This window comes from Scardinius erythrophthalmus (genome assembly GCF_964197995.2).
Source record: "Scardinius erythrophthalmus genome assembly, chromosome: 8".
In the NCBI taxonomy this organism is placed as follows: domain Eukaryota; kingdom Metazoa; phylum Chordata; class Actinopteri; order Cypriniformes; family Leuciscidae; genus Scardinius; species Scardinius erythrophthalmus.
The window spans coordinates 37,756,164-37,781,771 of NC_138228.1; the positions used below are offsets into that span (position 1 = coordinate 37,756,164).

General features: G+C 36.8%; 2 protein-coding genes across 2 annotated transcripts in view; both read left to right on the top strand.

The window, feature by feature from the left end:
* Window positions 1–1,135: 1,135 nt before the first annotated feature.
* arpp19a (cAMP-regulated phosphoprotein 19a) lies at window positions 1,136–10,549 on the top strand. The gene is made up of 4 exons (XM_081372119.1): window positions 1,136–1,202; window positions 1,286–1,428; window positions 7,494–7,613; window positions 8,651–10,549. Exons 2-4 carry the CDS (start codon window positions 1,384–1,386, stop codon window positions 8,819–8,821), a joined length of 336 nt encoding a protein of 111 aa, XP_081228245.1. The 5' UTR covers window positions 1,136–1,202; window positions 1,286–1,383; the 3' UTR covers window positions 8,822–10,549.
* Window positions 10,550–16,090: 5,541 nt separating this feature from the next.
* The window catches only part of myo5aa (myosin VAa), a 103,576-nt gene continuing 94,058 nt past the window's right edge, over window positions 16,091–25,608 (top strand). Inside the window, exon 1 of the mRNA XM_081372883.1 lies at window positions 16,091–16,393. Coding sequence (XP_081229009.1) covers window positions 16,367–16,393 — 27 coding nt within the window. The 5' untranslated portion in view covers window positions 16,091–16,366. The remainder of the gene's footprint in view (window positions 16,394–25,608) is intronic.

A 25,608-nucleotide genomic window follows, 5' to 3' on the forward strand; every position in this document is an offset into this window, starting at 1 on the left:
TTTGACTGACATATAACGCAACCAATCACAGTTCGTTTTGTTCCGCGTCATGTTTAGGGGCGTGCCAATATAATGTCGATGTCCCTTCAATAACAGACCGGCGTGCATTTAATAAATTATTCATTCAAGAACGTTGTGCAAGTTTACTGCAACGGTGGAGCCGCAAACTTAACATACTTTTGAAAATCCAGCGTTTAGTTGATCCTGGTAAGCGCTCATTTGTCTCAGTTGTAAACACAACGGCTTTCTTCTTTCATGAGGGGTTTTGGCGTCACGGCATTTGTTTCCAGACGGACCGTTAAAGAACGCGACACACACGTCTCGCGGACATCCTGTAGAATTCAACCAATCAGGTCGCGACTTCGAAACTCCTGAAGTGTTTCCAGAAAAGTGTGCCATATGCATCAGACGTTTAGCCAACGTTCCGTGGGCGTGATGTCTAAGGCTGAGACTAGGTGCTGTAATAATGTAAAATATATGAAAAAAAAAGTGTTTTTTGAACAATCAGACATGAAAGCATATTCTATTACACCTCAAAGCCAAAATCAAGACTTTGTAAAAGGGCATAATAGGATCCCTTTAAATGGGCTTCAGATAATCATCTCACCTGGAGGGACTTCCCATAGTGGCAGCTACTGGCGGGTCGAGTGAACCGAAAGGGAACTAATGTCGTTTCTTTTTTCTTTTATTAGCCTTAGTTTCATCAAAGTGTTCAATTATTTTATAATAATTTTGGCCAGTTCAGTTGATCAATGTCAATTAGTTTGATGAATTGTAAAATAGTGATTCTGTCAAAAATTTATATAAATTAAATTATTACTTTGGCTTAAATTTAGGCCTACCTGTTTCCCCTGCGATACTAACAGCCAGCAGCAACAACCTTAGGCAAAAAATGACAAAATTAGGCTCAAGACATAGCACTGCCATCTCTGCTTGTTACAGCCTTTAGACAGATGTTTACTATGTTGCAATGTACATGAAATTTTGTATCAACACTGAATCAAAATATTTACATGTTTACTGCAGTGCAGGTTAAATCAAAGTTATTTATATATTACTGCAATATATTACTGCAATGCAAGTTTAGTATCAAAATAATTTATATTTACATTTCTACATTATCTACATTTTGTAGGATGCCTAAAACACCCATTTTTCAGCTTTCGGGTGCAATTGTGTCACATGTGTTCGTCCAGCAAACTGTACGTTACGTATTCATAAGCCTTCAACTTGCGAACGTCACATTGCGTTGTTAATATTCATGATCCCGCCTTCAATTTTGTAGGATTGGTACATTCGTGAGCGGGCTACACTAGAGTACTCCGCAGATCAGGAGCTCAGATTGTGATTTTTAAACATCACAGACCGATCATATCAGAGTAAATGGAGGACACAAAGCCTGAGGAAACGAATGTGGAGGAGCAGAAAGTAAGTATATTTGAAGATTGTGAAATATAACCGCTGCAGTCAGTCAGATTTAAGCCTTTTTCGAAAACAGTACATTATTTACAGACTATAGAATCAAAGAGACATCGAATAAAAGGCGATTTGCGCATAAAACCTACTGTGATATCGTTGATAGATGTGATGATTGCTTTATTTTCTGTCTGGCTAGTGTATTTGAACATTGTGTATAGCCTGCTGCTCTCCACTGATGTATAAAGGCCTTCTAAGATTAAATACCAACATTCTGATTGAATCTTTGAAATGACTAACTTAACTTAGCGGTTTTAAACCACCCGATATATAAATATACATATATATGTCGAGATGTGATTCATAATAAAGCTGCAGTTGGTTTGTTTTGTTCTAGATTGAGTTGTGATGATGTTAGCTAGCGGTTAGCATGTGAAGCTAAGTTAACTGTTGAACAGTTAGGCTATTCAATATATTGACTTTAAATGTGTTTATAACCTGCATCTTGTCACAGTCTGTGGATGTATACATCAGGGAGATCCTTATGGATTTACATAAAGACCTTAGAATGATGAAATTCTGAACAACTAAACAATGAATAAAGCAGCACCATCATTTCATTGTAAATAATGAAAACATTCTAGAAAGTTCCTAATAAAATTTCAGTTTATGCTGCCCTAAAATGAAATTGAAAATTGTCTCAACGTTTGAGCATATGATATGATTTTCTTTGTAGACCTTGATTTATTTAAAAATTTGACACTTAAGCAATTTCGCTGTTGTTCTGAATATCAATATGTCCATAAATTGGCTGGAGACATGAGGCCTTAGGTAATGACAGCTGCTCGATACTAGTAATTATATAATATTCTAAGTTAATATTGAATAATTTGACAAATTAGCCAGTTCATAATTATTCGCTGCCTATGAAAACAGTTCTAAAAGAAGCCATAGCATTACAATTTTGAGAGAAACTGCACTGTTCACTGAGTAAAAAAAAAAAAAAAACACTACAAGCTTAAGGCAAAATCACACACACCACCTCTTCTATTTCCAAGAAAAGATATAGGCCTAGCTCTGCTTTTAACTCAGTGCTGCACACAGTCTCAAACCGCATTAGTACAATCAAGCAGACTTATATAAACAATGAAAGTACCAGTCAGAGTTTGGCTAAAAATAAGCACTCTTCGAATGCTGCTCGACCAATCAAAAGATGTGGTTTCCAAGATTATGCAAGATCATATCACCCCCAGAACCCTCCTTCTCTATGCCTGTTTAAAAACGTACCATATTATATGAATATCTTATTCTAGCTAGCTAATCAAAAAAGCTTTTTTTTCTTAATCATGTAGTGCTATGCCAAGCTAGTAGGTTAAGTAGTTAATCAAAGGTCAACTGAAAGCACAGAGAAAGGGAAATGTTTAATTTAACAATTCTTAGTTTAAGCAATATAATGGGATACATAATGTAAAAGATGGTTTTGGACCATCTGGACAAAAAATGGTTTATGCCAGGATTAAAAAAAAAAAACCCTGATTTTCCGTAATTTCTAATTGGGCACAGTTTAGTGAAAAAGCTTTCTCGGCCAATGGAGTGGATTTGGGGTCAAGGAGAGGAATTTATCTTTAAAGGGGTCCTATTATGCCGCTTTATGAAGTCTTTATTTTGTTTTTGGGGGTGTATTGTAATATGTTTTCATGCTTGATTGTTCAAAAAACACATTATTTTTCACATATTTCACACTATTACATCTCATCTCTCCCCAGTTGTTCTCAAACGCGTCGTTTTTGCTGATGCTCCTCCTTCCGAAATACGAAATGTATTGTGATTGGTTAGCTGGCCCAGTGTGTTGTGATTGGCACCACTTAGCGTGTATTTGGAAAATGTCCCACCCCTTCATAACCATGAGCTCTACTCGGATGTAAATATTAAGGATGGTGTCAATTTCAAACCAATTCGATCCCGATTCAGACTCTGATTATGTTAACGGACGAGGGGATCTTGCAGAGCGGATTTAATGTACGTACTTTGCAAGCACGGATTTCACAGGATGTTTCAGTGCAAGGTTTTTTTTTTTTTTTGCTTGTATACGATGTTATCCTCTGTCTTTCAGGATAAGCTTTAGCGTATGCGTATAGCCTGCATTCTACTCTGTCTATCTTCTGTTCTCCGACAAACGTTGAGGTTATAATGTTCAGGAACAGTGTTAAAAATAATTTTGAACTACTCTAAGGTCGTCAGCCTTAGGACAAAATTTTTTCCGGGGTGGAAAAAAACAGCAACAACACTCTTCAACTTCTCTAATGCAGCTCAACCAGGCCTTGCCAACTTTTCTACGTATTTCGTGAGAGGGAATTATTTAAATGAGGAACATTATGACTTCATAAGATCCGGAAAAAAACAAACGTGTTGTAGTCCAAACGAGCCGTTCATTGTAGCTCTTAAAAAGTGGATTCTATTAAATAAAAGATCTCCCTTTGGAATGGATTTTGAGCTTTGTAACCTTGCAGATCTTTTTTATGCTCAAACAGCAACATTACGCACTAACTAAAGTTTCGCTAACTAAAGTGAAAAAGCATAATAGGGCCCCTTTAAAGGTGCACTATGGAGTATTTTCGAAAAAATAAAGTATTGACTCGTACAAAAAGAATGCCTCTGTCATTACTTACGGTCCACTAGAAGTGTGTGTGGTGTTTGTGTCTAGACACTGCCCAATGCCTGTATTTTCATTTCTTCTTGAATTCCTGTGCTCAGGATGTTTCAGGGCGCAGTCTCAGACTAAAATGCATGTTTGAGCTGTTTTAACTGAAAGTAACTTATGCCAGTGCCATTGTTTTGTCTTAAGATGCACACCAGTAATGTTTTTTTCTAGGGCACGTTTACAAAAGGTACTTAAATGTCCTAATTGAACTAATGCATACTACAAATGTGCTGAACAAACTATCCGGGGCTAACTTAAATGCCTATGATTGGCCGTTGTGTTTACATGCTCAACAGACATGTCTGTGATTGGCCACAACTGCAAAAACACATCATGAATATCGCAAATAGAAACCTTTCTCACTCTTCACAGAACGCTCTCACAAATATGCATGGAAGCATTTGAAAGCAGCCCGGACCTCGGGTTTGACCTGGTACTCTGTGCTACCAGTACTGCCGAAAGACTTCAACTTATCTAAAGTATTAGTTCACTTCAGTATTCAAATTTTCTGATAATTTACTCACCCCCATGTCATCCAAGATGTTCATATCTTTCTTTCTTCAGTCGAAAAGAAATTAAGAATTTTGAGGAAAATATTGCAGGATTTTTCTCCATATAGTGGACTTCAGTGGGGTCCAATGGTTTGACGGTCCAAATTGCAGTTTCAGTGCAGCTTCAAAGGGCTCAACACGATCCCAGCCAAGGAATAAGGGTCTTATCTAGCGAAACGAACGGTTCATTTAAAAAAAAAAAAAAAAAAAATTATATACTTTTTTTTACCACAAATGCTCGTCTTGCATGTCCACGACTTCACGCATTACGTTATCACGTTGGAAAGGTCAGGCGGTAACCTGACATAGGCGGAAAATGTAGGGTAGGGTGAAAAACACATCTCCTTCAAAATCATCCAACATCATTATTTTACCTTTTATTTATAATTTTTTTTTTGTAAAGGGCGTTTGACTTAGTCTTTGTACGTTTGCTTTGTAAACACTAGGTTGGTACTTCCGCCTACGTCACGCGTGACTTTTCAATATGATTGTGTAAAGAGTGGCTTATCGCAGTGCTAGTGCAAGACGAGTATTTGTGGTTAAAGTATATAAATATTGTTTTTTTTTGAAAATGACAGATCGTTTCGCTAGATAAGACCCTTATTCCTTGGCTGGGATCGTGTAGATTTTTGAAGCTGCATTGAAACTGCAATTTGGACCATCAAACCATTGGTTGCCGTTGAAGTCCACTACATGGAGAGAAATCCTGGAATTTTTTCCTCAAAAACCTTAATTTCTTTTCGACTGAAGAAACTTAAGACATTAATATCTTGGATGACATGGGGGTGAGTAAATTATCAGGAAATTTTAATTCTGAAGTAAACTACTCCTTTAATTAATCGACAGCTTATCGGTTAATCGGCTAATCTTCAACATGTTTGGCATTAAACATTTGTTTTGGAGTTTACACAGAAAAAATGCTGTTTTATAAGAGGAGTCGTGGGCTATTTTCAGAGTTGAAAACCAGAAGTTCCGCTTCTCATAGTGGCGCTCGTGAGGTGTTTGCGTGCTTTATCACAGAAATTTTATTTATCAATAAAAATTCTTAGTTGGGGATGCACAGAAATAAAGATTATGGGCCGAAACCAAAACTTCTGGATGCACTTGGCAAGAAACAGAAAATTACTTTTTTAAAATAATGAATTTCTTATTTTAAGTTGCAAAATTTAGCAAGTTTAAGTTAAAGGAGAACTCCGGTCAATTTTAACATTGAGCTCATTTTTTTGTACATTTGGAGTGCTGTCAGTACAGAGAACAACGACAAAAATCTGTGTTGCCTACACCGCGTTATCCTCTTTTTAAAATTTGCACCCTGTTGACGAAGTCCACAGTAATCGATTGTCGAGTTCATGCGCGTGATCATAGGTACTAAACCTATGCGTGTGAACTCGACAATAGATTACTGTGGACTTCGACCGAAAACAGGAAGAAAATACAGGTATGTGCGCTGGCTGAATAAACATAATTTCTATTCATATCTTACACTTTTACTGCAGTCAGATTAACCCGTGTTCACCCCGAAGGAATCACTCACATGACCTGTGCACTTGTAATGACACATCAAGGATGTTAAGAGGCTAAAAGCAGGTTTAAAACTTGCCCCATTGAAGTCAACAGGGTGCAAATTTTAAAAACAGGATAACATGATGTAGGCAACACCGATTTTTGTCGTTGTTCTCTGTATTGACAGCACTCCAAATGTACAAAAAAATTAGCTCAATGTTAAAATTGACCGGAGTTCTCCTTTAAAATACAAGCCAATACAATACAATAACCACACTTTTATTTACAGTAACAAAAATTTGACAGAAAATAGGACTATATTAAGTATCAATAATACTAAGATATCAATATATTATTCTTCATTCAGTTCTATGCAACAGAATCAGATTTAACAGATTGATTTTGACCAAATATCAAAAAGTATAGCCCTACAAAGCTATTATTATCAGAGCATGTGAGCAAATGGCAAGGAGTGGATCAGTGAATAAGAGGGTAGCACCATTTTACCAGCGTTGCCCAGCACGGCGATACCACACCGTGTTACAGAACAGTAGGGCTACTGCAAACAGAAACAAACCAGTCCAGAGAAATTTTCTTACCAGAATGCTTTGCATTTGTCAGGCACCGATCGGTCTGCACGGAGCTGCTTTAAAGGAACACTCCACCGTTTTTTCATATTAAACTATGTTATTCCCTTAACTAAGACGAGTTGATACATACCTCTCTCGTCTCAGTGCGTGCACTCAATCGCTCTGGTGCGCAGCGACACTTTGATAGCACTTAGCTTAGCCCAGTTCATTCATTAGGGACCAAACAGAGATGAAGTTAGAAGCGACCAAACACCTCCATGTTTTACACGACTAAGTATGGTGACACAAAATAAAATGTGGCGCTTTTCTAAGCGGGTAAAAAGGATAACTATAATGTATGGTGGAATAGCACTGGGAGCACTTCGACTCTGCGCATTAAAAAGTCACTCCTGAAAAATCCTTTCCCCCTTACTTCTGTCATTAGAACCAACGTGACTTTTTACTGCACCGTGTAACTGTATTTAAATAGGGAAAACGTGGAGGTGTTTGGTCGATTCTAACTTCATCTTCAAGACTATAATGCGATTCATTTTGACCGTTAGCTACACTTTCGTTGAGCTTGATATCTCCTAATAATAAGATCTCGGGCATGATGCATCTATGATTTATTATTTCAGAATTTTGTTTAGAAAAACTTCCGTATGGGAGTCCTTGATATATTTTTAAATGGTTCCAGTATGGCCTAAATGTATCACATTTAAATATGTGAGTGATGTGTGTGTTTTCTCTCAGGATGAGGAGAATAAGATCTGTCTAGAAAAAATGGAAGAAGCCAAACTGAAGGCCAAATACCCTCACCTGGGTAATAAACCCGGAGGATCCGATCTGCTCAGAAAAAGACTGCAGAAAGGGGTGAGATTCATTCATACTCTCTCTTTCTACTCCTACTGGTGGGATGAAAACTCTTTTATTTTAGTTTTAGACCACTGGGTTATAAGAAGAGATACAGATCACAGGTATTTGGTGGTTTTACACTGGCAGTAGTAGAACATCACAGGATCATGTGACTGAGTCATGAGCTACAGAGAGCATGGGAACTGTGTTACGGATAGGAGAAAAGTAAACTCGGTCATACTCTTCCAGTTAAATGTTTTTATAAGAAGTGTCTCATCTCACCAAGGCTGCATTTAATGGATCAATATATAGTAAAAATGGGAATATCATTTATTCCTGTGATGGCAAAGTTTTCAGCATCATTACTCCAGTCTTCGGTGTCTCACAATCATTCTAATATGCTGATTTGGGGCTCAATTTTTTATCAGTTATTATTGGTGCTCAATTATTAATAGTGGTTCTTATTACCAAAGTTGAAAAAAAAATGTGCTGCTTAATATTTTTTTTGGTGGAAAATGTTATATAATTTTTTTTTAGGTTTCTTTGATGAATAGAAAGTTCAAAAGAACCAGATTTATTTGAAATAGACATCTTTTGTAACTTTATAATTGTCTTTACTCACTTTTGATCACTTTAATGTGTCCTTGCTGAATAAAATTATGTAAAAAAATTATGTAAAGAAACAGTTATTTTAAATGGTAATAATATTTCACAATATTACTGTGTTATTAATATCAAATAAATGCATCCTTGGTGAGCATAAGAAACGTCTTTCAAAAACTTCAAAATCTTAATTCTGAACTTTTGACCGATATTGTAGACGGAGTAAAATGACATTTACCGCGTTGCTCACGACATTAAAATGTGTTCAGATAATTTTCTATTTGGCAGTCTAGTTTTGGTTAAACATTATTTCAATCCCATCCAGTGGCATGAAGGTTTATGTATATTTCCAGTGTAACATCTTTCAAAGTGCTTTGGAACAGAAATACAACATTTACTGTGCCATAATTCACTCATGCAAACAAATTCTCCTCGACTGCTTTCTCTCCCAGCCAAAGTACTTTGACTCGGGCGACTACAACATGGCGAAGGCCAAGACCAAGAACAAGCAGCTTCCAGTGGCACAGACAGAGAAGGCCGAGATCACCGGAGACCACATCCCCACCCCTCAGGACCTGCCGCAGAGGAAACCCTCTCTGGTGGCCAGCAAACTGGCAGGCTGATACCTGCTGCTGTCCTTCACTCCACACTCCCTCTTCCTGTCTCCTCATCCACATTTATATCCGATCCTGCATTCCTGCCCTCGTCCTCTTTCGTTTCCTGTCTTATCTGAAAATACACTGAATATTCAAGAGTTGCAGATGTTACAGGGCTGTAATGCCGCACTGTGAGATGAGTTGGGTCGTGGCTCCAAAGGCGGTTCTCAAAGTTCTCAAAAGGTCCTCTGATATTTTAAATGTGTCGTAGTATGTAGTTGAAAGTGTACATATTTGCTAGTGAGTGAGGGCAAAACGCGTTTTAGAAGATGTTCTGCATTTAATTCTAACCATTCCTGTATTACCCACTGCTTACAGCAAAGGTCTTCAACCCTGTTCCCGGGGACCCACTGTCCTGCAATGTGTATATCTAACCTGCTTCAGCACAACTGAATTTCACACCAGTGTGTTTTTCAAGTGATACTGAAGAGCTTGATTAGCTTGTTCAGGTGTGTTTGATTGGGTTTGAAGACCTCTGGCTTAGAGGTCTATAGGTCACCAAAAAATGAAAATTCTGTCATTATTTACTCGACTCGTATGACTTTATTTCCTCTGGCGAATGCAAAAGGAAGATGTTTAGTGTAATGTCCAAGCTGCTCTTTTTCAATCAAAGAAGGTCTGGGCTGTAGAGCTCGAGGAATTTCAAAAAAAGTACAGGAAATATTCCTCACGAGACTTGGATCTTGAAACCATACATTAACTCAAAACATTCAGATGACTCCTTGCAATCATTCATGAGAAATGCAGCACCAGTAAGCATTACCCAAAAGCTCCGTAAATAAAACAAAAATCGAACAAACATCAAACCAAGTCTAAATATGCATGAATGAGATCTGAAAGCTTTTTTTGGGTAACACTTTACATAAGGTCCCATTAGATAACATTAGTTAATCATTTAACACATTTGTTCTAGTATTTATGGATCTTAAAGTTAGTTAATAAAAATACAACTGTTCATCGTTGGTTCAAGATTACAAAATGCTATTTTTTTATCGTTAGTTCATGTTTAACTAATGTAGTTAACTAATGCGAGCAAATGGAACCTTATTGTAAAATGTTATAGCTTTTTTTCTATTACAACTTATCGCATGGCTTCAAAGAAAGTCGTGTGTGGTTAGAACGACAGAAAGGTGAGTAAATGAAATCAGAATTTTCATTTCAGAGTGAACTTTTCCATTATTTGTGGAGTTAATTGCTTGAATCAATAATGAATTGAAAGTAATCTCTAATAATGTGGTTGATCTGCACCCCGTTTCGTTCATGAGAATGCTTGTTTCTTTTTGTCATGCTTCAGCTTTAAGTGAAGGACACTTGGTTAGTCATGTTTGATAGCATGTAATGCAGATCTCTGAGGCTGCTGTCATCTTGCCTTGTATCATAGAGCTTAAAGCCTTATAATGATGTAGTGCCAACACACAGATTGGCAAGCAGTTCTAGAACGCCACGTTCACATCACGCATCATTTGTGTCTGGTTGTAGACACCAGGCAGTGAGGATACTTCACCTTCTGATGTGTAATAAACTCCATGAGATCTCCTGTACATTGTCTTCTATGCAGAGGAGGGAGACAGTTGCCTGTCGGCTCCTCACACCACGTCGTCGCACTACAGTAAATTGTCCACGGTTTGCATGAGCATAAACTGTGGCCGCTTTTGAGCCATTTTGACTTGTAAATAAAATAGTTTTGCAAACGTTCTGTGGTTTTGAGTCTATTTTTTTTATAAGCAAAAGATCTGTTGGACTATCTTCTCATTTCTCAGAATCCAAAAAAACAAGTGCTATCATTTACAAATATGGTAACATGCTAACGTCATATTGTGTTACAAAGCCTTTCAGAACAGGAATATGGATAAGGTGAAGGCTTATGACAGTCTAAGACAACAACTGGTTAATGGTATGTAATGAGGTTTTTGTTGTGATATTGAATAATATTGGAATTGCGTGTAGTGTATCACTACGTGTGTGGAATGAAAACATGCAAGTTGTTTTCACTTCTGCTTTGCCTGATTTGTAGATGAGCTGACTCAAAAGGGCTTTAATGCCAGAGTCAAACATTTATTGAGTGGAGGAGAGGAACAAAGTGCAGGGGAAGGAATATCAGGTAGGCCTATTCTGTTTTTTATCTTTACATATTGGAAAGACTTATATTTAATTTATTTTCGTCTGGCCTATATACTTTGTTTTTCTCTATAACATTCTAGAGACAAGCAAAGTAAAAAATTAGAACGCGTTCATGGGCAAAAAAATATGCGTCCTGCAGAAATATCGCCACCCTTGGTAAATATGAGCAAAATGGGCCTAGTCTTTAACCTTTAAAGAGGTCATGGGATGCCTTTTCGTTATTCTGATGTAAAATGACCTAAAACCTGTGTGATGACCTGATGAAGAGAGTCCATTACCATAGAGCTCTGAATCTGAAGAATGGAGGAATAGTCTCTGATACATTCTTCAGAAAATTCAGAGCTGGTATTTTGGCAAAGGGGGCATTGCACAAAGTATTAAAGGAAGAGACAGATATATTTGAGTAACAAATAATTGTGTAGAATAATAATAATAAAGATGAATGGTTTCATATTTTGTGATATAAAAGACCAAGAAGATCAATTTTTCCATACCCTGGTTTGCTCATATTTGCCAAGGCAAGTAAATTATTATAAAAGAGTAATTTTGTTTGCTTGGTTGCCAATTCTTTCATTTAAAAATGATTGTTTAATGGAAATGATGTGTATATTACTGATGCAGCACATATTTTTTTAAAGTTAATGAAAAAGTTTGGAAAAGAAAAAGAAATTCCAGTTTCCCCTCTGTCAAAAAGGAAAACTCCTTTTAAAGGTTAGCTGCATGCAATTATTAAGTCGGCTTTAGAAAGTCAAGGCGGGCGTACACGGTGCGATTTTTGCTGTTTTTACGAGCTCGCAGATGATTTTTTTCACTCGGGAGAAATCGAGTGGAATCGGTGATGCTCGCATGGTCGCGGCTCGCAACGTGTGAGAGGAATTACGAGCCGAGCCGAGCACGTTATAAGCACCTCCCCGACCTCCCGATCATCTTTAAACATGTTTAAAAAATTCGGGGAGTCGGCCCGATTTTTACCAGCTGTCCCCTATTTGCAAATTATACACAACCACGTGGGGCTATACCTCAGTGGCAGCAACCATACAGCGTGCGCATACACTGTCTCTCTCACACTCTCATACACACACAACACACACACACACACACACACACACACACACACACACACACACACACACACACACACACACACACACACACACTTCTCTCAATTCAATTCTGTTCAATTCAATAAAGCTTTATTGGCATGACAAAAATACAATTGTATTGCCAAAGCATCAAAACAGCATAGAAAATTATTTTGAACATTGTACTACAGAAAATAATAATAATAATAATATTAAATAAAAATAATAAAATAAAAATAATAATTCTCTCTCTCTCTAGTTTTTATGTTGAATGGCTACTGTTCTCTGCTTTACAACAAATCATTTGCACACATATTTCTGTCATTTTTTCTATCTGAAGCTTTGCCTGCATGCAATATTGACGGTCTCTGTGTTTAGCGCGAAAGCTCACGTGATTGCTGCCGGCTCGGGATAAAATTCGTACAGGACAGTCGTGCCGTGTACCAGCTGCATTGACGCGATTATCAGTTAAACTGACTCGCAACGTGTGCAATATCTCACGACCTCCCGAGTGTCCGATCCTGGTCCGAACTCGCACCGTGTACGCCCGCCTTTACTGATCTACTACTTAAACTTTTTATTATTATTAAATTGGCTTGAAAAAAGCCAAAATTTTAATGTAAACTTTTTTTACTTAGATTCTTCTGAGTTTCGGATAATTCAATTAAAATGTAAAAATATATTTTTTTACATAATTAATTAGTGGACACCAGCATGACTCATGATCCTCAGCATCCGTTGCTATGGAGACGGGGCCAGTCCGCTTTGCGATTGGGTGATTTCTTCAGTGATTTCTCATTGAGCTGAAGCCAGGTAAGTTACGAGGCTCACAATTAAAATGTTTTTGCTTAAAGGAGTAGTTCACTTTAAAATGAAAATTAGCCCATCAAGCCATCTATAGGTGTATATGACTTTCTTCTTTCAGACGAATACATTTGGAGTTATATTAATAAACACCCTGACACTTCTGAGCTTTATAATGGCAGTGGGTTGTAACCAACAGATTGAAGCTCAAAAAAGTACGTCTATCAATCATAAACGAACTCCACACGGCTCCGGGGGGGTTAATAAAGGCCTTCTGAAGTAAAGCCATGAGTTTGTGTAAGAAAAATATTAATATTTAACGTTACAAAGTAAAATTCTAGCTTTCGGTCAAATGGCCATGCGCAGTCTACTTACACCTAATGCGCAACTTACGCAACTTATGACGTCGGAAGTAGCGTAGTGCGTCATGGCGTAGCCGTAGTGAAATATCAGCAGTACGTCGCTTTACTCAGATAAGTTGCGCTGTACACTTGGCCGGAGGCCAATTGTTTTACTTTATAAAGTTTTAAATATGGATATTTTTCTTACACAAACTCATGGCTTTACTTCAGAAGGCCTTTATTAACCCCCCGGAGCCGTGTGGAGTTCGTTTATGATTGATAGATGCACTTTTTTGAGCTTCATTCTGATGATTGCAATAGTTAATAATAATAATCCACTGCCATTATAAAGCAAGGAAGCATCAGGGTTTTTATCAATATAACTCTGATTGTATTTGTCTGAAAGCAGAAAGCCATATACACCAAGGATGGCTTGAGGGCGAGTAAATCATGGGCTAATTTTCATTTTAAAGTGAACTACTCCTTTAAATGTTATAATTGATGCCTTTCTCTGCCATTAGATGGACATAGTTTACATGTTAGGACAACGAATTAAAAGATTACTACAAATGCCAAATAATAGATAACCTGTAGCTGAGGCTTGGCGTCACCCTCCTCGCCTTGCCACGTCCTGAAAGTCCCTTTTAGAGGTCTGTGAAGGGTCTCCAGAGCGTGCACGCTTCCTTTCCACAGCTGTGTGTTGGAGTGAATATTTCTTGTAAGGCTGATGTTGTTAAAGGCACTGGAATTTAATTTAATTAATTAGTGGGGGGTAACTAGTGAAAGGAAAACACAACATAGTGTGTTATTAAGGTGTTGAATGGTTTAAATGAGCCGTCTCCAAGTCTCTATAACTCGGGGGGATGGAGCTCCAGTCAGCCAAAATATATTCCCTCGTTTACACATGCCACAGAGCATGATATGATGTTAATTGCTTAATTGCATCATTCAAGAATGATATCTTCTGCACTCATCCTTCCACATTCAGCACATTTTTACTTTAATTTGTCCCCCAACTGTATGTTCAAGGTATAAAGGTATAAAAAACTCTAACCCTGGCTTCAGCTAGATGGTCATGTTTCAGTTCAAGAGCCATGCTTCTACCCTCTTGGTAGTGGGGATCCTGTGAGTCAAGGTTAAGTTTGGTGGCTATTGCAATGCAGACAGATACAGACAGACAGACAGACTGACAAAGTCGGATAAGACAGACAAGTAAGACAGACAGAGAGGAAAGATTGAGAAATAGATAGATAAAGATATAGATTTGAGAGATGGATAGAAATACAGATCGTGAGATAGATGGACAGAGAGGTTGTGAGAGATAGAAATTGATGAAGAGATAGATAGAGGTTGGCTCTTAAAAGTGCCTTTGGGTTTTGAAAATCAGGTGTAACGTAGCTTGGTCCGAACAGAACATGTTATGTAGGCTATAGCCTATAGGCATGTTGATATAAGGTTTAAAAAGTGTACACCTATCCCATTTTCCTATAAATAGGCTACTTAAGATAAATGAATAAAAAATTCACGTTTTTCCTATTTCCTGGACGACCGTTAAAAAGCGAGTAACATGCGTCTGGGGTTCCTCATCCCAGATTTATATGCAGTAACGTTAGACCAAGTTTACAGTGACCTTTTGAGTGAACCACGATGATCGAGAGAAAATTACATCTAGATGTCTAGATAACTAGAGATAGCTTAATTTTCTCTGATAATGAGGAAAACATTTGTCGGGCTTTCGTTGCCCTAACACATAAACCATTTGAGTGTAATGGCAGAGAAACATTTAAGCAAAAACTTTTTAATTATGAGCCTCATACCTGCACAGTGGTTTGAGCTCAATGAGAAATCACTGTAGAAATCAGCCAATCGCAAAGACTGGCTCCGTCTCCATAGCAACGGATGCTGGCGATCATGTGGTATCATGATTCATTCTGGCGTCAACTTATTAATTAAATTAAATAATTGTAATTTAAATAATATTATTTTCAAGGAGAAACAATTCAAACTGATGGTCATAACGGTCGATAAGGCTCATGGGTATTGTAGTATTATAGGCTAGGCCTACTGTTAGATTTGACACAAACTGATGGAAAATCAGTATTTCTCAAAGAAGAAACAGCAACATTTAGAAGCGATGGCTGTGGCACAACTCTGCAATCTCGTTAATTAACGGGAAGAATATATTTACTATATTTTAACTGGAAGGAACCATTGACGATGATTTACGTGGTGAGTAGCCTACAGAATAAAAACAAGGACAAAAAAATCTCTGATTAAATGTCAAGTAATGTAGCGCTTAAAAAGTAAAAAAACAACAAAACAAAAAAGGTCAAATAAGAGTGGCTGAAAGAAAAACGTGGTGCAGGCACGAAAGATGGGCTAATTCTTATACTGTATATCGTAGATGAAAGTCGCGTGCTGAGTGACAAGAAAGAAAAAAAATGGAAATTCGTGTTCACGAACACGAATCAATAGATTAAATTGTGACTAGGCCTATGTCACGAACTGCCGCAGCCGTAGCCTAGCTACGACTTACAGTTTGTAGTTTACAATACCGTTTACTAGTAGCTTAACAATGTTTTCACCGCAAAAAAAAAAACAAAAAACAAAAAAAAACCTTACGGTAAATTATATAGTGGTTTCAACGAGTAAACGTGTAAGTAGGGGAAAGTATGGCCGAGATTCACTGGGGGAGTCTTCAGAGAATGAATATATAATTTTTTTTGTTACATGCAATTTTAATATATTTTATTTTTATATAACTATAATATGTACTATCTACATTTACGATTCGTATAATTATTAATCGTTTTCGTCATGTGTCCTCATAAAAAAAAAAGAAAAAAAAAAAAGAAAAATAGAAAACTGGTGGGATGCCAGTTTGTGATGGTCCAATGTTGTCCACCAGAGCGCACTCTTGCGTCATTAGTTCTCTCGGTCATGGCAACCGCGTTTTCATTGACTCATTCCCTGCATAGATCGCACCAAGAACGAACACGCCAAAAACACGGGCGGATTCATGAGGAATGAGCCGAATCCTCTGTCTCCATGACATTCTTCTAAAGGCTTTTCACTGAGTGAGACCTAGAAAAGAGATTTGAATGTTCGCCGTTGATCGGATGTTCAGCTGACTGTGATTGCAGGAACATTGTGCGATCATCATCATGGCTGCGTCTGAATTATATACAAAGGTAAACTCACACACTCATCATGCGATCGTGTTGACATCAAATGCTGATGCCAGAAAAGACTGTAAATGCAATGAAAATGTGTCAACGCGATGCCAATTCCCGCATATGTCTGAAAGTGGTGTTATTGTTGATGCTCGTTGCTCACGCGTAATGCTTAGGGCATATGTTGTCATTTTTGTCCTCTGATCATTTGAATGAATTAATCCATCATGCATGCCTTATGTCCGATGAACAACCTATTAATAGTAATACGAAGATGTGTAAAATATTGCTGTCAGTTTTTTTTTCTCCTTTGTCTGCAGAGATTTCAATTCGATTTATCCTTTAAATTAACAACCTTAATTATTTGGGATCGCATTGAACAAAGCATTTAAAATGAATACAGTTAAATGTGCATGACTCCTCTGCATTGCTGGTCATTTTATTTAGAAATATGTTGTGAACTGTATTAGGTGGACTGCTGATGGACAAACACCTTCGGCATCCTTGGACAGCAAAGATTGGAAGTATTTGGCAGGGAAGCTGGGGTTTTCAAAGGCCTGTTATGTATTGATATGGGTCACAGTTGTATTTGATGGCTGACCGCAGAGAGCCAGTGGGATGCAGGCGGTGCTGATGCGAGCATCATTGCCTGCATGGGATGATGCAACCATTTCTGGTGCTGATGCAAGCATATCGAACATAACAGCTGCATCCACGCGTCTTCCATTGTAGTCGTTTGCAATCCCCTACTGCGGCCTGTAGGCCAGTCCGCACAGATCAAGGCGTGTCTCCTTGAGAAAAAAATCCATTGGAATATTGTTGCGTAGAAGTCGAAACATGACATCATCACATATGTAGTCATGATGATGTCTCAGATGACGAATGGCTTTTTTTCCTTACTGAGAAGAGAGGGAGAGAAGGGGGGAGGCCCACCCATCCCCCATGATGCAGCTGTCTTATTGTAAATGCACTGATGGATCCTTTTGAAAGCTGCTAGAGCACAGCACATTTTATTTAGATTCGAGTCTTATATGTAGCCTACAACAAGGGTTTGTAGCTTGACAAGGGTTATTTTTAGTAGACTTAAATGGGTAGCGTGATTGTGTTTAGTGGTCTACTGATTTACAGTATTGCTTGTTTATGTCCTGGCAAGTTGTGCGTCTCATTTATAACTAAATCCTACATTTGTTAAAGGTATGTATTTAAATTATACATAAGACATTGGCCACCCTGCTACAGATATTCATATAAAGCTATTGAAAAACCCATTTTGTTCAACCACTTAGTTTGATTCAACCATGTTTTTTGTCATAACATCATATTTTTTCACTAAAAAGCATTCAACAGTCTTGAATTGAAAAATGAAAAAAAAAGAGAATTTGGTCATACGCTCGCCCTCATGTCGTTCTTAAACTATATGACTTTTTTTTTTCGTCTGCAGAACACAAAGAAGATCATAGTTTGAAGAATGTTTCAGCTGATTTTGTCCATATTATGAGTTAAAGGGGTCTACATTTTTCATGAAAGGAATCTTCTGAAGTGCTACAATCACTTTGTATGATGAACAGCTCGAAAACCTCACCCGCAAATCAGATCAAGACATTCAACACAAACCTCAAACCACAACTAACATCAAATCGCATTGGTTCTCACACATCACATGCCCAAACATCATGGCATTGGAATATACAGTATCAATCGAGTTGTATTGATTGATTTCCTTTTTTTGAGTTTTTAAAAGTTTCTGACTTGACTTTGATTATATGGACAAAAACAGCTGAAACATTCTTCAAAATATCTTCTTACATGTTCTGCAGAAGAAAGAAAGCCACGGTATGAGTTTGGAACAACATGAGGGCGAGTAAATTGACATAATTTTCATTTTTGGATGAACTAGCCTATTCCTTTAATGCAGTGTAATCTTGTAGCTTCTCTGTTAAGACAATCAGTAGACAATTAAAGCATTGTTATAATGATCTTAACTGCAATGATGTCATGTCTGAATATTTTATTTGGCAGTCTTGCAGTCAGCATGAGGTTTTCCTATCCTCTCTCAAAGGTCAATGAATCCAGGAAGTCAGTTCACAATTTCCTTGGGTTTGTAAGCAACACTGAGAACACAGAGGTATTTGTGTGTGCTCATGTTCTCTGGATAAAACTCGCACTGATGCAGGGAATGGCCAGTTCTTTTTGCTAGTCTGGAATTCTGCCTCAGGCTGCTTGCAGATCTTACTTTTTGCTAAATCACCAGAACCTTATAACAGAGAGTGAAATTGCACTCTTGACATGAACCAGAGACTGTATACTAACAGACCATCTGGAACTTTGTGTAAAGAGAAAGCTATTTATGTAATGATGAGGTTGTATTTTCCTTTTTATTATTTCATTTATTTCTGTGAGGTCATGTCAATTATAGTTGTTGTTAGTCAAGTAGGTTTGCTGTCAGATCCAATATAGTTTGTACACATTGGACACTGAAATAATAAGATCAGGTTGAAATTATCAAGGATCTTTTTAAAAATAAACCTCATCTGTATGTTTCTAATGGTGGGATTTTTCAATAGGATCTGCAGAGTGGCAGGTGCTACACAAAGCCAGCAAACTTTTAATTTAATGGCATCACTGCTGCTTTGTGCTTATTACCTCATCATGACTCTGATCAGTTAACAGACATCATTGATGTGTTAATGCGGGGGTTAGGTAGCCTAGATGTGTGCTTGTAAACGTTTGAACATCCAGAGATCTGTTAGCCTAATTTATTCACAAATCCATTACAAATACATGCAGTACATTGTTATTTAAAGACATTATTATCATGTCATTCTAAATATCTTTTTTTTTTTGTGAAACATAAAGGATCATTTGAAAAAGTGTTGTTTGCACCCCAGCGTTCTTTTAGAAGAAAGTAAGTCACACAGGTTTGGAACTACATGAGGTTGAGGAAATTATTACAGAAAAAGCCTCATTACGAGGAAACAATTCTTCAAAATCTTAAGTAGTTTGGCATATTTCTTGGAGAAAAAAGCAGCTTTGTAGTTTTGTTAAAATATTACAAATATTTGTAAAACTTTTGTTGCCAACATGCAGACACAAGAAATTAGGCCTACATTTCAGAGAGGACTCCTGAAGACCATGCTGTGTGTTTAGTTCATTAATACTAATGTTATATGGTACAACCTTCCAAAAACTATATGATATTTATGAATTAATAATTAATGATAACTTGAAAAATATATTTAAAAACATGTAGATACTGAGTAGGATGTTGACACATTCAAGGTGTAAGGAAAATACATTATTGATTTAAATGGTGTAAAGGCCCTGATATATTTTCAATTGAAATCGAAGAATGAACTGACAATCAGGCCAAAACGAAGTTTGTTTGTGAAGTTTGAAACAGCTTGCCAAAATTTTCTAAACCAACATGGATGCTTCTCTTTTTATTATCTTGGACATTCTATGTTGTAACAATGTTATTGGGCCTCCGTGTGATAAACAGATAGGCCTATGTGAATGACTCCGTTCTTTCTTTTTTTTTAAATGGCAAACCCTTGACATGTGTGTTGCATTACTAGGAGGTAAATGAGCTCTGTATAGGGGTAAATGGAATGAGCGTTAAACAAGATCCCTGTACTATCTGCATGTGGCAGACATGTTCACATACAAGTTTTAAACGTATCTTGTTATTCTATCCACTGACCGTCCCTCCTGCAAGCAGCAGTTGTTGTACGTGCTTTGCAGAATGATACATTTTTTCTTTTTTCATTTTAAAAGCTTCTGTTCTTGCTCATGTGACACTGGAGTATTGGATACAGACAAACAATTCTCTCTGCTGAGAGTATCAGCCACTCGGAAGACCGTCTCTCTCAGAGTCCCTCAATATATAGCCTATCCGCCTGGGATCAGGGATCCAATCAGATGCATTGAGCGATCCATAACCTGCTTCCAGCTTTGGCAGAAATAGGGCAGGCTTCATTCTTTTATTGTTCAGTATGAAATAGAGCAGTTTATGCTTAAACATGAACCAGGAGTTGGATTTTATGTTTGTTAAAGTAAGTACTGGAATTAATATCCTTTTGCTTGTTTTTAACACATTTAATTTCACTGTGCTACTTCCTTCTTAGTAGGTGATCTGGGTTTTTGGAGAAACTATATGAATTGGTTTGAAAATCCCTGGTGGTCTTTCCCCCTTTTTTTTTTTAATTATTTTTTTCAATTTGTTGTTGTATGAAAAAGACACATAAAAGATTAATTATTTTTAGTGACATCAATTCTGGGTCGAACTGATTCAGTTTGGGTTCAGCAAATACTTTGTATGTAACTATTATGGATACCGATTAGATTAGATGAATTAACTAGATACTACTACTAATAATAATATTAATAATAATAACAATACTAATAAAATGTAAAAATGCATTGAATTTAAAGGAGTCCTATTATGCTTTTTCATTTTTTAAACTTTAGTTAGTGTGTAATGTTGCTGTTTGAGCATAAAAAAATCTGTAAGGTTACAAAGCTCACAGTCCACTCCAAAGTAGGGTTGGGTATAGTTTGGGTTTTTTCCGATACCGGTACCAAATCGATACTTTTAAAATGGTACCTGAACCGATATTTAAAAAAAAAAAAGAGAGAGAGAGAGAACCTCAAAACGATGGTGAATGACATTAAAGAACGGCTTTTTTATTGAAAAAAACTAAAACGAAAAAATCTGCAAGTTAGTACTTACTATTACTTGCACAATTATAGATGCAGAAAAAGAGAAATATATCCAATAATAGCTCCAAAACTATCTAATTTTAATATTTATGCTTTCAGGGGCGATATGAGATGAACTAATTTAATTTAATTTACAAAGCTAATTTTTTCATAGTCATAATTTTCTGTAGTGGTTTTGCAGTATCCATAAGCATGAATCAGTGGGAACTGATAAGGATTGAATCATGCAACAATTATGCTTACAAGGAAGACGCTCTGCTCAGTGGCCTGAAGGAAATGGGCCGTGATCTCATATCATGGGATTTTATTGTCCGTGTGTACATCGCATCTCCATTTAATTTGACTGAATTTAATCTCGCGTCATTACGTTTGGATGAGGTCCTGTCTCGGCTGTGGTTATTCATCAGTATGGGTGTTAACACTGTTCTGTGCCCCAGAGAATCCTGGATAACCTGACTTAGGAATGCTTGGAGTAACTGTAAACAAGTGCAATGTAGTTATTTTTGTCCAACAAACAGATTTTGTGGGATTTCAGGCATTTTTGGCAAGCATATGTGAGAGCTGGTCAATAGTAACAGTGCGGTGGGTGAAGGGTTTGCTGGTGAAGGGAGACTCTGGGAAACAGCAGGCAGCAGATTTTCACATGAGCGTCTGTCATGTGATGGTCTGTTCTATTCTCCCTCTCTGTTTTTCCTTGTTTTCTCCTTTAGACTGTGAGGTCAAAGTACAGAGCATCATGTAACATTTAAAGGGATAACTCACCCGAAGATGTTTAGCAGAATGTCTAAACTGCTCTTTTACGCACAATGAAAGTGAAAGGACTGGGGCTGTCAAGTTTCAAAAAGGACACAGAAACATCATAAGAGTATCTTAAATGTAGTCCATACTATATTCCAAGTATTTAGTCATACAACACCTTTATGTAAAGAACAGATCTTATTCGTGCTTGTATTCTCAAGAAGTGTGACCAGTGTGCAACTTAACTTGAGTTGTTGTTATTATATAATAATTATATTGTGTACAGGATATATTATGCAGCTTGTAAATCACATTCATTTTATTGACACTTTGCAGTCACGTGATATCTGGCGGGCAACAAACGCGGTTAGTGCATCCAATCGAACAACAACTGACATGTCGTGTACACCTTAAAACACCAACTTTTGTATATTAAAACTGGCAACGTCCTGGCAAGATCCTTGATTAGTTTGCTGGTTTTCGTTGCTAGAGAATGACATTGTTGCCCGCCAGCCAGTACAAGGAAATGGGAAACAACTGACGTCACGTGAAAAGTATCAATAGTATGGAATAGAACAGCTTGGACATTTTTCTGAGGTGTCACATGGGTGAACTTTTCCCTTTATACAAGTTTCTCTCTCACAGTTTGCAGTCAGCTGAGATGTGAATGTCATACAGATGAGGAATTTCATGTAATTGATTCTGTAATCTTCAAGCTCTCACACAGAAAGCCATGTGGTCTGTCCAGAATGAGGGGGGGATTATAGTGTGTCTCTGTTTTATTAGTTTATGAATTGCCAGAGGGCTGTACCGGAGACCAGTGTTACTGGGCTTTTGGATGTTCAACATCAAGATTTACGGAGGAATCGACTCACTTTGATTGAATCTGACCTCTTTGTCTCTTTGAGATTTCAAATGTGTGTTTTTATCAGTGTGTTTGATAAAAATGGATCTCTGTTTATCTTCGAGCCGATGAGTGGAGTGAAGCATGTGTAAGTGTACAGAGGAAAACAAGTTGTGACTTCTGAAGTGAAAGCTGAGGGTTAATTCTATAATCTCCGTTTGGCCGTGAAACCATTTACAAATGCTTTGTAAAGTACCTTCCCATCCCCCATTGCTCTTTCTCTCTCTAAAACACACAGAAATAATAACATTCCTCTTTTAAAAAGGTCATATTTGGTTTTGTATTTTAATCATCACGATTTAGCTATTTTTAAGTTATTTGCACATGCTTGAAGAATTGGAGTTTATCTTAGTGTTGTCATGATGCATTCGATACATTACCTTGAAAAATATTGATATTCGATACCATTTTCGATACTGGGAAAAAACTGCCATATGTACTGTATATTTTTAATATTATCTCATAATTTTGTTGTCCATCCATTGAAATTCTAGGCAATCAATATTTTCATGACACATCGTAACAGTAATCCGTATGAATCGATCCAAGTCTTCTGAAGAGACATGATCGCTTTAAACGATGAACAGATTTTTTTTTTTTTCAAATTTAGGTTTATATTCACATATAAACATGAATCAATTACCATTACAATTATCTCACCTAAATATTTGCTCACTCAGGGGCCGTTTACACGACACCGTTTTCAACGAAAAACGTTTTTCTTTTATATGCGTTTTGGACGTTTATTTACACGACAACAGCGTTTAGGTGACTTGAAAATGAAAACTTTTGAAAACGGGTTTTAAAATGCAAGTTTTTGAAAAACGATAGCCTTATCTTTGTGTGAACTACAAAAACACGAATCTGTGGAAACGGTGACATCATGGACATGCGTAGGCTATTACGTGTTTAGTCTATAGGCTTTTTTTTTGCAAATGAAAGGATACAGATATTAACAGTAAGAATTAAGGGTGGCATACGGACATCATCACAAGTGGTTATAAAAATTACGGAAATCAACACAATATAACATTTTGTCATCATGAAAAATTAAAGGTTTCTTATAACAGACTCAATGATTATGTTTCCGAAGCCTTTGTGTTTAAAGGTTTTAAAATTTTCTTAAAGGAAGTAAAATTGGACTCTATATCAGAGGAGAACATTATAAAATTATAAAATTGTGAAGATAAAATTTACCCAGAAGACAAAGTAATAATACAGTGTTATCAAGATTAACATCCTTAGAATGAAAATCGGGACAAAAAATGGTTTTGATAATGTTGTCATCTGTACAAAGAAAAAACATTTACGTTTTTAGCACATCGTTGCCATGTAAACTTACCCTCAATGTATTTGTGTTTTTACAATGGGGTAATTTTGTTGCAATAGCTTAGACAAAGCACAAGGAAGCTTGATTTCAAACTTTGGATTGAATTTACAAAAAATGAAAAGACAAGTAAACAGTCAGTAATGAAATATGAACCAAGAAACAAATTACAAACAACAGCACAAATAAATACAGTAGAATAAATATACAAATGTAATAAACAGTGCTTTAAATTTGTCAGGTAGGTTTAACAGTAGCATTCAGGCACAGAAATACTACATTGATCCAAGTAATCAAATGTAAAACAACACTTGATAGACTTCATTGTTAAAAACAGAATAATCCTTACAATTAAAGTTACAAAGTTATTTAGTCAAGAGCAGTGAGTGATTTTTCTTTTTCTTTTGTTTTTATTAACATGCTGCTGTCACTTTAAGAGCTAATTTACAGATCCAATATAATGTTACACATGCGTTTTCTTTCCCAAATGTTCACTTTAGACCAAACCGAATGTGTTCATGTGAATACTTGCCAAGACGGGCATGTTTACATTATTTTGTGTGTATAGCTGCTTAAGCGCACGGAAAATAACTAAATTTGGTACTTGCAAGCTGTTTGAGAGGTGGCTTTATGTGTGCGGGCTTTGGATGTGAGTGCGAAACCTGCGGGAATAAGTAAAATAGTGTAATCCTGCGCTGAAATTTAGGCCCTGTAACACCAACACTATTCAACGAGAGTGAATTGAGGCGGGTGAGTAAGAGGAGCTGGGTGTGTGCCAGCTCATTATCGGACAGAAGAGAGAGCAAGAAATAGAGCTGGTATCTATGGAAGCTGGTTTCCGCTACTGAATAAAAAATAAAAAAGGTAATTTGGCTTTTTATCTCGCAATTCTGAATTTTTTCTCGCAATGGCGAGTTTATATCACCTTTTTTTCCTCAGAATTGTGAGATATAAATGAACATTCTGAGTTATAAATTCAGAATTGTGAGCTGATTTTTTTTCTCAGAATTCGACTCGCAGTTGTGAGTGTCAGTGTATATCTCACAATTCTGAGAAAAAAGTCAGTTTTGAGATAACTAAATGTTGAGATAAAGTCACAATTACCTTTTATTTATTTTTTTCCGTGGCGGAAACAAGCTTCGATATGCATTGGTGTCTCACTTCTGCGGAAAATGAATATTGGAACAATTTCAGATATTTCAGTGCTGATACGTGTCGAAAAATTATATTTAAGACAACACTAGTTTATCTATTGTGTGAGGCAACTTAGGTTGGGTGATATATCAGTAAAAATGTTTTGTCAGTTGAACTTCAAGTTTAATTTCCATTGTTTTTGTTATTATGTAACTATTTGCTTATATTGCACACCCTTCAGACACCTAAAGAAGTTATCAATAGTGCATCAAAAATTTAAAATTCTGTAATTACTCACCCTTTTATGTTATATTCCAGTTTTCATAAAATAGCACTTTGCAAAGAACAGATCAATATGTTATTAACTGATAACCTACTGAGCGTTTAACCTCTGCGCCAATATCATCAAGC